We start from the raw sequence: 13561 nt of genomic DNA on the forward strand, positions 1-13561 counted from the left end.
ATAAATATATGTGTATATTTATATGAACCTTTTATATTATTTATGTTTCCTTAGAAGGAATTTAGGTTTCTGTATCTTTAAATGTGAACCTAGCTTATTTTCTGACTAGACGTCAATTAGAAAGAGTCAGGGGATGGCGTACACAAGTAAATGCGACAAGCAATAAGTGACTCAAGTTTCTAGTGATGTTTGTGGCTGTTAAATTGTCTCGAGAACCAAGCGGGGAAAAGGTATGTGTTTTTTCTTTTTTCTTTTCCCTCCTCTTATTTGGTGACAAACTCATGTAGTGGCACACAAGCACTCTAGTTTACGGAGTAGGGTTCACAACTGTCAAACTTTGCATTTTAAACATGCTATGCCTTATTTCTCTACAAAAGAAAAGACAACAGGATATCTAAGCTGGTCACAAGCATCTTTCAACTCCGGATGTCTGGAGCCACAACACACATGACTTATAGCCTCAAAATATCACTTAAAACATATTTTTTCACTGGACTATATCAGTATGTGCATATGGGTCAAAGGCAGAACATCTTTTAAGATTATTTAAAGTAGTCTTATGATACATCCTAACTGAAATACTTAATTTCAAAAGCAACACATTTCTGCCCAGCATTAGCGTTTATCCAAACAGGGACACTTTTAACTTATAAAAAGTAATACTATCAGGGATGTAACTAATAATAAGTTATATAGCAGCCATTACTATACATATTAAGCAATATAACCATATACTGATTAAAGTATTATAAGTTAATGAAGATTTAATAAAAGAAGAGAAAAATAAAACAACAAAACACAAAGAGAGAAAATAAATAAATAAACTATTTGGGAACATTATTATGCATTGATTACTCTGATTAAGAATATGAAAATAATAGATGGATAATAATGAAAAATAGAGTAATGTTTAAATTATGCTTAGTATATTGATGTGATTTGAGATAAATGTATTTACATTTATGCTAATTTTGACATTTAAAATATAATTGAAAACAGTACCTGTTTTAGTGTAACTTGAAGACAGTAAGAACTTTTCTTTTGTTGTTAGTATTATTATTTAGATTTTTACAGAATATAACATATGTAAGTTTATTTGTCCTTTAGTTTTTTTTTTCTTTTGCTCAACAGTTTTCCAATTATTTACTTCAGCATTTCTCTTCAGTGTACTTATTGTCCAGTCCATAGATTCTTCATGTGTTAGGATGTTGTTGTTGGTAAGGTATTTTATTGCTGAATCTACTGTTTCAAAGATTTTTATTCCATTTGGTAGAAAAACTTTCAGTCTTGCTGGAAATAAAAGATGGACTTTCAGTTGCTTTTTCTTCAAGGTTTTTTTTATTGGTAGAAATTATTTTCTTTTTGAAACCACCTTTGTAGAATAATCATTGTCAAATCTTATTAATGAATCATTGTATTTGATGGGAGAATTTGCCCAAGCATTTCTTAATATAAGATCTTTATCTTGTGTAGAAAAAAAGTCTCACAATTATAGATCTCGGCTTGTTCTTACCCGGAGAAGAAGCATTTCCAGAAGCTGCTAGTGATCTATGCCTGCTCTATACCATATGAAAGAGCTTCAGGTATTTTTGTTACATCTGGTATCCAGGTGGTAAGAAAGTTTATCATATTGTCCCCTTCAGATTTTTCTGGTAGACCATATATTCTAATATTATTTCTTCTTGTTCGGTTTTCCATATCATCAAGCTTTTCTAGTAAATATGTATTCTGTTGAAGTAAGAATTCAGTTTGTTGTTCTTCTATTTGGACTCTAGTGTCAATGTCACTTAATGACTGTTCAATAAGTGATATCTGTCCTTTCTGCTGTGTAAACATTTCTTGAAGCTGTTCCAGTTGTTGTGAGCACTTTTCTTTAAAAGTATCTATTTTATTGTCCATCTTGTCAATTTTTATTGTAAGTTCCTGTATATTTGTAATGAGAGACTGCAGGTCTTTTTTGAGAGAAGAGTCTTGTGCTGTATTCCTTAGATGACTCATGTTGTAAAGCTGATATTGGTGCTGATTTTCCAGTAATTAATTTGACAGGAATTATTCAAGTTCTGACAATAAAATTTTTCTTATAGATGCTCAGAGTTATTAGAAATAAGTTAGTAATAAAAATTTCTTCAAATTAAATATTATTTTGTAAAATTCCTGTCAGGAATTGTATTGAGGTAAGAGAGCTGAAATGAAGTGCAGCTATCAGTTCAGCATCCTAGCCACGCCCCCTCCATGGGTGATTTCTGACACAGCGAATCAGTGAAGCAATCAGCACCTACCCGTACTTCATCAATGAGTACCGCAATGGAGTAAAGTGAATCATGTCCATCGGCTGCCACCACGTTGCTAGTTTCTGTGACAGAGACGGAAACCACGTTATGTACTGCATACAGAGATCCCTTTAAATTTAAGTTCTTTTTTTTTTTTTTTAATTCTGTCTCTCGAGTCTGAGTCTTTTGTTCTCGCAGTCTTATCATCTCCCAAAGCATCTTTTCAGTCATGATGGGAGATGCATTTAAAGGAACTAATCAGGATATTAGTAGCAGCTCACCTGACTGGCACCACTAATTGTATTTCTGTGACTTACAAAAGAAATAAAAATATATAAATATGATCTACATTGTGAAATGTAAAATTTGGTAGTAAGCAAGGAGTGGTTTCAGCTGTATACTGTTTTGGCAGTACATTTGTATATTTCTAATTTCAACCAAAATAAAACAAAAAGCTTTTTCTTTTTTTCTGGCTTCATGTTGTGTAGGTTAACAAAAAGGGGGAGGTTCACACCCCTGTGCCAAGGCATAAATCCACCACAGCTGTAACACTTCTTGTTTTCACAGTTACATGATTGTGATGGGAAGGCAGAGTCCAAATAAGGACTTTGTCTTTGACTTGCAATAATATAATTTCAATAAGCATTCGTCTTTAAGTATCACAGACGTGCACATTTCCATTTTCACTTTTTACCAGCTCTGCTGCATTTTCATTGCAAGCAATTACATATTTTGTGCATTACACACTTTCACATTATGTGCATTTTACTTGTAGAAGTACTGCAAGAAACAGCCACATTTTTTGCATAAAAATATATTTAACTCAGCTTAATACAACCTGTCTGTATGTCTTACTGAAAAATCATTTGCAGGCTTCACTCAGTCTGTTACAGGGGTAAAGATGTCAATGAATGAATCATTTCAAAATGTCTTCAGTAACTGAATCTCTGTCTGCAGAGACACAAAGGCTTGGCTAACACAGGTTGTACTTAATACAGTTCTGGAGAAAAGAACATAAGCAAGCCTATAGGACATTCATTAATACCCTTCATGCAATACACCTTTAAGTTAAATGTTGAGGTAGCAGAAATCAAAGGACAGCAAGAATACCGATGTCCAAACCGCATGGTCATGCCCACATGCCTAAAAAACAAATGCTTAGAATGGCTGAAGACCTTATTACTTTAATTAGGGGAAGCCAGCCTTCCCCCTCTAAGAGACCTAGAATTGATTTTCCTTCTGATTCTTCTGATCAGGATTCTGAAATTTCTGTTTCTTCTGATTACCAGAATTTGCCCTTATCTATCTATGAGGATTCTGATGCAGAGGATTCCATTCCCTCTGCTTCCCCTCCAGAAGATGTTTCTTTTGGTGAAACCTTGCACACTCTTAGGGAGCATTTCCGCTGGGAAAGCCAGGATTACTCTGACTCCAAAAACAGGCTTAGGGAATTCTTACTCCTCCCTCAAAACAGGCCTTTAGCTATCCCTCCTGTTCTGAACATTGTAGATGATGCCTTCTTGGAATCTAACCTGGCCCCAGACACTTTACCTCCAGCTCTCAGAAAACCTGACAGGTATTACAGAGTACCTGACTCTCACAAGTTCCTCTTCAAGAATCCTACTGCAGATCCAGAAACCATTTCCCAAGGAACAAAGGTCATTAAGGCTACTGCTGCCAAAAAACTCTACCCCCTCTGATAGAGATTCCAGGGCCTTGGACAGATGGGGTAAGAAGGTATACACTTCTGCTGCTTTGGCCATTAGGGCCTTAAATAGCCAGTTTCATATGTTAAAGTATCAGCAGCATATTTTGGGAGTACTTAAACAGAAAATGCTGTTGATTCCTGACGGTGTTGAACATAAAGAATTACAGAATTTAATGCATTCTTCTGAACAAGTTGGTAAACATCCTTTGCAATGTGGTTTTGACTCTTTAGAAGCATCTTGTAGGGCTGCTGTCACTGGGTCTGTACTTAGAAGGCATGCTTGGCTTAAAGAGCAAAACTTGCCAGATCATGTTAAAGCTAAATTACTGGATGCTCCCTTAATCCAAGACCGCCTGTTTGGCAACAAAGCAGAAGAAGTCCTTAAAAAGATGGAGGAAAAAGCTAAATCTATGCAAATTGTTAAAGAGTTCCTGCAAAGTACAGCCTCCCAGATTTAGTAGGCATTGGCCTTCTAAGAATTGGTCCTTTCCAGTCTCTTTCAGGCCTTCTCAGTCCAAACCCAGGAACAGCAGACCACCTAGGTTACAGTCTCAGGCCACACACAGGCCTAAGCAGTGGGGGGCTCCCACTTCCAAAGCTGGATGTAGCAAGGCACCTCCCTATGGAAAAATGTCACAATGACTTAACCTTAACCCTTCTAAGCCCTTCTCAACTGCCTGCTCCCTTAGGAGGAAAGCTTGCCCTGCATGCAAAAATCTGGGAATTCATTACCCAGGACAAATGGGTTTTAAATATAGTTTTCCAAGGATACAGATTCCACTTCCACACCTTACCAACCCCAAACGGTTGGCCAGACCTACCCCCAAATCAGTGGGCAAAGGCTCAACAGCAGGCTCTCTTCTAAGTATCAGGGCTATTCAGCCTGTCCCAGCAGAAGAAAGGGGACAAGGTTTTTTACTCAAGACTTTTAATGGTACCCAGAAAAGACAGCTTCTGGTGTCCTATCCTGGACCTCTCTATTCTAAATACCTTTTTGGTAATCCCAAAATTCAGAATGCTAACACTTCAACAGCTGCTCCCTATGCTGGGCAAAGATGCCTGGTTGGCAACCTTAGACTTAAAGGAAGCTTACCTGCACATTCCAATAAGGGAATCTTGCAGAAAAATAGCTACACTTCAGAGCAGGGTCCATGCACTATCAGTTATCTGCACTTCCCTTTGGCTTATCTACTGCCCCCAGGGTATTCACAAAGTGTCTAGCTCCAGCCATTGCATTTTGCAGGCAGAGAAATATTCACATATACCCATACCTGGATGATTGTCTGAGTCAGGCAGAAAGCCAGGACTTGCTATTAAAACATCTGGCATTTGTAAAGAAACATCTAACCTCGCTGGGGTACACCATAAATGAAATGAAATCTCACCTAGTACCCTGCCAACAGATTGTATTCCTGGGAGCAAGCTTGAACACAACTTCTTAAATGGCTTTCCTCACACCAGAGAAACAAGTTTATTTGACAGCCTACTTCAAACGACTGGCCACAAAGACCCAGCTATCTGCAAGGAAAATTCTGCAAACCCTGAGGTTCATGGCCTCTTGCATTCTACTAATTCCATATGCAAGACTGCATATGAGGAAACTACAATGGTATCTAAAAAGCCTATGGTGCCAACATTCTCAGGACCTGGAAACAATGATTCCTATCATTCCTTGTATAAAGACAGAGTTCCTTTGGTGGGCAGAGGCCTGCCACCTCAACATGGGACTCCCTTTCAATCTACCCCTGCCGCCCAAACCCTAACAACAGATGCATCAGACTATGCATGGGAGGCTCACTTGGCAGGGCAGTGCACTCAGGGCAAATGTAACCCGAGTCAGATGTATCTGCATATCAACCAAAAAGAAATGTTAGCTGTGGAGAATTCCCTGACAGCCTTCAAGGACCACATCCTTCCATGACAATTATTGGTAAAGACAGACAACACCACAGTTATGTGGTGCATAAACAAGCAGGGGGGATCCCATTCTTACCCTCTCTGCAGACTAGCCATGGCTCTGTGGAACAAAGCCTTGAGCTACCAAGTGCACCTACAAGCTCAATTCCTGCCAGGCAAGATAAATTCACTGGCAGATGACCTAAGCAGAAATCTCATGAACCCACACGAATGGAAACTGGAACCAAAGATATTCAACCTCTTGAGGAACAAATGGGGGGCTCCAGAGGTAGACCTGTTTGCCTCCCCTCAGAACTACCAATTGGACAAATTCTGTACAAGGACTCCCCACAGTCAAGCTTGGAAAGTGTATGCCCTGTCCTTTACCTGGGAAAGCCTCTCAGTTTATGCCTCCCCCCCGCCTCTCCTCTCAAAGGTTCTGCTAAAGATCAAACAGGACAAACCAAGGACAATACTTATTGCACCAGACTGGCCACACCAGCATTGGTACCCCCTCTTGCACAGCATGATACTGCTGGAGCCATGGCACCTACCTCAGACACCTTTCCTGCTGTCCCAGCAGGCGGGCCAGATTCTGCACCCTCAGCTTCAAACCCTGAACCTTGCAGCCTGGCTAATCCCTTGAGCTCTCCAATAGCATCCCTCAGTAAGCAGGTGTTAGATGTTATTCTGGAAGCAAGGAGGCCTAGCACTAGAAAATCTTATGCTGAAAAGTGGAAAAGATACTGTTCCTGGAGCCAAACTCAGGGGATGGGCACAACAGTGCCCAGCTTACCTCATATTCTTCAGTACTTAACAGAAATGCTTGACAAGGGCCTATCCTTCTCATCAATTAAAATTCATGCCTCTGCCATTTCAGCACATTATAATACTGAACCACCCCTCTTCTCTCACCCCCTGCTAAAGCAGTTCCTCAGAGGGGCCAAAAATGTAAGACCCCCCCCCAGGCAAGCCCCTACTCCAGCCTGGGACCTTAACATTGTATTGGAAAAGCTCACTCTCCCTCCATTTGAACAAGCTGCAACTGCAGAGTTGAAATTCCTTTCTTGGAAAACAGCCTTCCTTCTAGCCATCACTTCAGCAAGAAGAGTTTCAGAATTACAGGCCCTCAGGGCAGTGGAGCCCTTCATTATCTTCCATGCAGACAGGGTTTCCCTCAGGACTAATCCTTCCTTTATGCCCAAGGTGGTGTCTATTGTGGCCCTAAATCAGTCCATTCATTTGCCTACTTTTTTCCCGAACCCACAAAACAAAGGTGAACAAATACTGCACTCTTTGAACGTGCACAGACAACTTAGATTTTATTTGGACAGGACCAAGCCTCTCAGAAAATCTGAACAGCTGCTAGTTGGCTTTGCTGCAGGGGCAGAGGGGAAGGCCATTTCAAAGCAAACCATTTCTAAATGGATAGCCCATTGCATTCATTTCTGCTATAAGCACCATGGAAAAACTACCCCACAGGGGATAAGATCACATTCCACCAGGGCTGCATCTACCTCTACAGCCTTCCTCAGAGGAGTCCCTACCAGGGACATCCTAGAAGCTGCTACCTGGAGCTCTGTACATACCTTCTCCAAGCATTACCACATGCCTATTTTTTCTAAATCCAGAGCTGGTGTTGCCACTGCAGTCTTGCAGGGCTTAATAGCTGGTCCTAATGCTCTCTAAATTCCTCCTCCCTTCCTTAGCTTTGGGAATCAACCCAAATGTGATGACTGCAACAGTGAAACATGAATAACATAGTACAGTTGTGTACACTTACCATAAATGTAGATTTTCGAGTGTATTCACTGTTGCAGTCCTGGTTACCCTCCCTCCAGCCCACTGACATCTCTTGGCTCTACCTTCCTTCTTGTTTGGTGTATTTAAGCTTTCTGGTGTATTTGCTTTTTGTTGGAAGTGTAACCTAACATATAATTGCTTCCCATTATGTGGGCACCTGACATCTGGGGCAAGAAAAACTGATGCAATGCTATTGGCTGCATGTTTTATACCCCTGATGACCTGACGTCATGGAAGAAGAGACAGCATCCGACGCAGGAATCCAAGACTTTGACATTCAGACCGGCTGAGGGCTACTTGCAGGCAGATAACCCAAATGTAATGACTGCAACAGTGAATGCACTCAAACATCTACATTTATGGTAAGTGTATACAACTGTACTTTCTGTAACTTTCAATGGGCAGAGCCCAATTTTTTAGACAGAATCAAATGAAGTCCTCACATTTCAAACAAATGTTCATATCTCTAGAACCAGAGGGGTTACTAAAGAAGTGTAAATGGCAAACTCTTCAGCAAAAACTATTTTTGTAGTGGTAGCATTCTTTAGGTTTGAGATCGTAAAATAGATTTTATAAGTTACAGTAAACTCAGAAACTATTAAGTTTGTAATACTTTGTAAACAACTTACAATATCGCGGCAACCACTCAAGTTACTCACAAACTGACAGCAGCATTTTATTCATCCAGCTGAGAGCTTTCATATGAGGCTAAGGAGTTCTGCCTGTGCTAATTGGTTGTCACTGTGTTTAGAAAAACATGACATTTATGGTATAAATAAATATTACATGAACAGAAATTAATATCTCTTTACCTGCACTAGACAGAGGTCAAATATCAATACAGTTGTTTTTGCCATTGTGTAAGCTTTAAGATTAACTCTTTTAATACTTTGTAAGTAGCATGGTTTTAGAATTATTAATGAAAATATGAACAAGCAATATCTGACTCCTAGAGGCGTCAGTAGGATGTAACTGCAAAAACACCTGGAGGAGTCACTCGGCTGTAATGAGTTAAAACAATTCCTTATGTTTGACAGTTGTCTTTTCACTCATCATCATATTTAAACAATGTTTGACTGCATTATTGTCTTATTTCCTAAGTATATTTTTCCTTATACAGTTGACTTACTTAATGTTACCTGCCGCATGTTTGTTTTATTATGCTGTCACTTTCGTGTGCATTTCTTTTGCCAGATCCAGATCGAGCATAAAAATGGTCCACATGTATCAATGACCTACTCAAGTTAACATATTTAAATAAGTAAAAATAAATAAACCAAAAACATTGCCTGGATCTTCACCAAAAGTTAGCAGGGCCCTACCCTGGAGGTCGAAGCAAGGGAGTGCTGCTTGTATGTCATACAGTGCATCAGCGACAGTTGTGATGATGTTGGCGGGGCAGGTTAGGTTGATAGAGGCTTATGGAAGCCATGCCAAAGCAGAGATGAACTGAGTTCAGAATAACCATACTCAGTGAGAGAGTTCTTATGATGAAAGCATTGCAGTTTTAAAAACAGAAATCATATTGAGCCTAGCTGTTGGGAGTGAAGTTGGGGATTTCAAGGACTTACAGTAGAAAACGAAGGAGCATCCTATAGATGACATTCATTTAACTGATCAGAACACCATATGTGAATAGGTTTAACCAGAAGTTGGGAACTGTCCAAGCTTCAGGTACCTGTCACGGGGGAGGGTTATAGTGCAGATTCTTATTATGAAATAGAAGTCCTATTCCCCCAGTACATAAAACTATAATCCCCTGGCCCACACTGTCTCCCCACCATAAAATGCACTTTTTAGTAGGCCAGTGTTTCCTTACAGATTCATAGACTGTTACCAAGCTGAAGACTGGGGGGGAGGGTTCTAAGCCTAGCCATCTTTTCCCCAAAAGAATAATGATGACCTCCATCCAAATAAGACATTGAGGGTCAGGTATTTATAAGCTATCTCTGTCCATAAGGAACGTGGGTGCAGGGCCTGGTGTAAATTTCCTATTCCCCATCCACTGGTCTAGGCCATGCTTAAACTGGGTAAAAGCCGAACTCAGCTTCACACAGATGGGAACCCTGTTCCAAAACACTGTACTTTGTGTCTGTGAGTGAAGCACCTTAACCATTATACCAAGCCCCAAGCATGTTGCAGTAGGAAGACAGGATAGATGACCAGTGGATGGGGTAGTGAAGGAAGGAAGGGTGCAGGTAGTGAGTTAAATCTGATACAAAGTACATAAAGAACAAAACACACAGGGTGTTAGAGGTTTTTTTTTTTTTTTTTTTAAAGACTAAAACAGTCATTTATTTCTGAACATACAGTTGTAAAAATCTTGACAGCGCAAACCCTTTCTAAACTGAAGTCTGATAAAAAGTGCTTCCTTCCATAAATGCAAAGGGGTGTGGTACAAATCAACAGAAAACAATCACAAAAGGTGCTAACTTGCACAAAAATAGGCAATGCTGCATCCAATGGAAGTATTTTTATGATAAAAAAAAATTCAGCTCAACAGCAGACTCAAATGGAATATGCGGTTTGTAAAGACTGCCAAGCTTCACAAGCATGTTGACCAGAAACAGCAGAAGTCCTAGTCGGGCAGGTTTGTTTCACAAAAATGAAAACATAGATCTCAGCAACCTGCCAACCAATTCTTCAAGTACACTGTCTAATGCTCTAGTCCACTGGTTATAAATAAAGTCCAACAGTGTCACACAGCATCTACTCCCGTCTCCACATCTTCGTGCAACTTCTGCACCATTTTCTCTTCCAGTTTCTTCGAGGTACCTGCATGCGGAGCCCGGATAAGGTGAATATTCTGTTTGACTTCTTTGACATCTTGCTCCTTCTGCAGCTGTTTGCCCTTCTTCAACCTGTTCATGATGAATCTTGCTTGGTGTTTCTGTTTGATCTCCTCCACCCTCTTCATAGCAGTGACTGTCTGGCTCCATAATTCTCTGTTATATTTGACTGGTATGTTCCTTCGTTTTTCAAACTCAAATGAGTTATCCACTGTCAATTCTTTACCAGCTGCTTTTTTGAAGGCCTTCTTCCATCTGACCTTTCTTGGATTGCGTTTCTTCTTAAAGTTTTTGTGGCATTTTGATTTACAGAACCTGAAAACCTTACAGTCGTTACGCACAAACATCATGCCATGCCCGGGGTAGATGGGTCCCGAACAAAAATAACACTTTTCAATACGCATGGTTGCCTAAATTAGTGCAGAGCTGTTTATACTACAGGGTGTTAGAGGGTTTTAATGTGTTCTCTGTTTCATTGCAAATATAGTTCTCTGGCTAATACATGGCAGTTGCAAATTAGTCCAAAATAAAATAGTTTTATGTGAATTATGCTAACAGGTAAGACGTTGAAAAGTACTAATAATGAAAACCAGGAAAAATACAGAAATAGTCTACTAGTATCACAGGAAGAGCATTTAAAAACAATGACTAATGTAATGCAGTTTAAAAATAAAGTAACTTCTATTGGACCATTAAAATGAGTTCCAGAGTTTATTATGTAGCAAAAATCCATGTCAGGTTGTGCAGTTCTTTGGAAAAATCATCATTTCATGCTCCTATTAAGGTTCAAGTCATCCCTTTACTGAGTTGTTGTATTTGAAATCTGAGTTATCTTGAAAGGAATGCAAAATACCATGAGAGGGGGCCCTTTTGATTCTAGGTTCATAGGTTCATAGGTTCATACTAGGCTATCTGCCCTAGGGCATTTATAAGCCTAGCCAGAGTGTGTTTGGCTTTCGCCACCCATTTTAAATTAATTTTGCTATGCCTTTTTTTGAGGTTAGTATACTGTGCCTCTGTCTAACAGTGACACAGAAATGATAGCCGGGGTAAACCTACGATCTCCCATCCACTCATCAAGATTCCTCTTGAAGAGAGTCAATGTGGGACTCTGCCTAACCTGGACTGGGATTTTATTCCAGAGTGAAGGGAGCCTCTGGGTTATGAATCTGTCCCTCCAGCATGTCCTATTTATTTCAGTGCTGAGGTTCAAGTCTCTCGAGCGCATAGCTCGATGGGATTTGGATTTTCTGAGGTGCAGCATGTCCATTAATTCCGGGTTGGACATGGCTTTACACGTCAGGCACAGATCGCCTCTGAGCAGGCGGTATGCCACTGAGTAGAGCTGGAGTTTCTTTAACCAGACAGCATATGGCATCTGTTTGAGCCCTTTGATCCTCTTGGTGAGGTACTTTTGGGGTCTTTCCAGTTGCTGCAGGTATCTGGTAAGGTACATCCCAAAAGGCCATTGTACTCAATTATGGGCCTGATGAGGGATGAGTAAAGAGGCGCAATGACCTCCCGTGATCTAGATGTGAATCCCTTCATGATTAGGTGGGCTATATAAAATGTTTTTCTAACCACTTTGGCCACGTGGTTGTCAAATGAGAGATTGCTATCAACTTGGGTCCCCAGGTCCCTAATGACTTCTTCTGTACTTAATGGATTACCACCTATGTGGTAATTTGTGGGCACTTTGTTTTGCCAAAGGGATGACTATACACTTTTGGCGTTTAGCTTGAGGCCATGGCTCTGGCACCAGTTGTCTGTTTCTATGAGGCCCTTTTGGAGGATGCTTGTGTCGGCTGGAGAGTTGATTATGGCGCCCAGTTTGCAGTCATCTGCGAACTTGGTCAGCCACAGTCCTTCCGTGTTGGCCTGTACAGCCGAGAAATATATGCCGAACAAGAGAGGTCCCAGGACTGAGCCTTGTGGGATGCCACTTGTAACTGGTTTGGAGTCTGACATGGCTCCAGCAATTGTAACCATGTGGGTTCTGTCCTTGAGCCAGTTTGCAACCCATCTAGTGACATAGGGGTTTATATTTAAGCTGGTGAGCTTATCTATAATGCCCGAGTGGGGTATTGTATCGAAGGCTTTTTTGAGGTCCAGGTAGGCTGTGTGGACCACCTTCCCCTCGTCAATGGCCTTGGTGACTGTTTCAAAGAAATTGACCAGGTTTAAGAGGCAGGATCTGCCCTTAACAAAGCCAAACTGGGTAGGATCCAGTGTCTGTAGGTCCCCAATATCTTTATTTATGAGGTCCATGATGATCCTTTCCATAGCTTTGCAAACCAAGCTAGTCAGGCTTATGGGGCGATAGTTTGCAGGATCCGTTGAGGCACCACCTTTGTGGAGAGGGACCACTGTTGCTGTACGCCACTCTTTGGGTACATATCCTGTAGTAAGGTTAAGATTGAACAGTAGTTTTATGTTTGGGTTTAGCTCTTCTTGGAGTTCATGTAGGCAGCCCGGGACACCATCTGGTCCCATTGATGCTGTGTTTTTGCTTTGGAGAGGCGGCTCTACCTGAGCCTCTGAGATGTCAGGGGCAGCACTCTGTTGGGATAGATATTTGCCCTTTGGTGGGGAGAGGGAGAAGTTTGAACTGAACCTGTCAGCTAGGATGTTGGCAATGTCTGTGGGCTCGGTGTATTTTTTGTCATTTTGGACTAATTCTGAGCATATCTGGGAATTCCCACCCAGGTTCCTAACATAACTAAAGAAAGCCTTGTGATTATCCTTAGTGTCCTGTGCAATTTTTCTCTCAAGCTGGCCTTAGACGATTTTATGAGTGCCCGTAGTTTTTGCTAATACTGATCAGAGATGCCTTCCCTTTTGGGATTTTGCTCTATCATGTAGTAGCTTCCTCCTTCTATTGTATAGTTTGTTTATGGCTGGGGTCCACCAGACAGGACGCCTGCCTTTGGAGGATTGGGTCTTGGTTTTATTTGGGATTGTGATGATCCATGCATTCCTGAAGGTGTTCATAGAATGCTTATAAAGGATTCTGGTCTGGGCCGTATTTTCCACAGGCCGGGGCTTTGAAGGATTTCGCCGGTTTTGAGGCATGTGAAATTTGCTTTAGAGAAGTT

General features: G+C 40.8%; 1 protein-coding gene across 1 annotated transcript; it reads right to left on the reverse strand.

Moving 5' to 3' along the window:
- Positions 1-10113: 10113 nt before the first annotated feature.
- Positions 10114-10904, reverse strand: LOC122790897 (probable ribosome biogenesis protein RLP24). The gene has a single exon (XM_044058571.1). The coding sequence runs from the start codon at positions 10868-10870 to the stop codon at positions 10376-10378; it is 495 nt and encodes a 164-aa protein (XP_043914506.1). The 5' UTR covers positions 10871-10904; the 3' UTR covers positions 10114-10375.
- Positions 10905-13561: the final 2657 nt, after the last annotated feature.

Source organism: Protopterus annectens, chromosome 16.part0 (assembly GCF_019279795.1).
Source record: "Protopterus annectens isolate FY-2018-M chromosome 16.part0, PAN1.0, whole genome shotgun sequence".
NCBI lineage: Eukaryota > Metazoa > Chordata > Ceratodontiformes > Protopteridae > Protopterus > Protopterus annectens.

Bases quoted from the DNA above. Each gene is read 5' to 3' on its own strand.
- LOC122790897 (XM_044058571.1), bottom strand. From the start codon at position 10,870: ATGCGTATTGAAAAGTGTTATTTTTGTTCGGGACCCATCTACCCCGGG.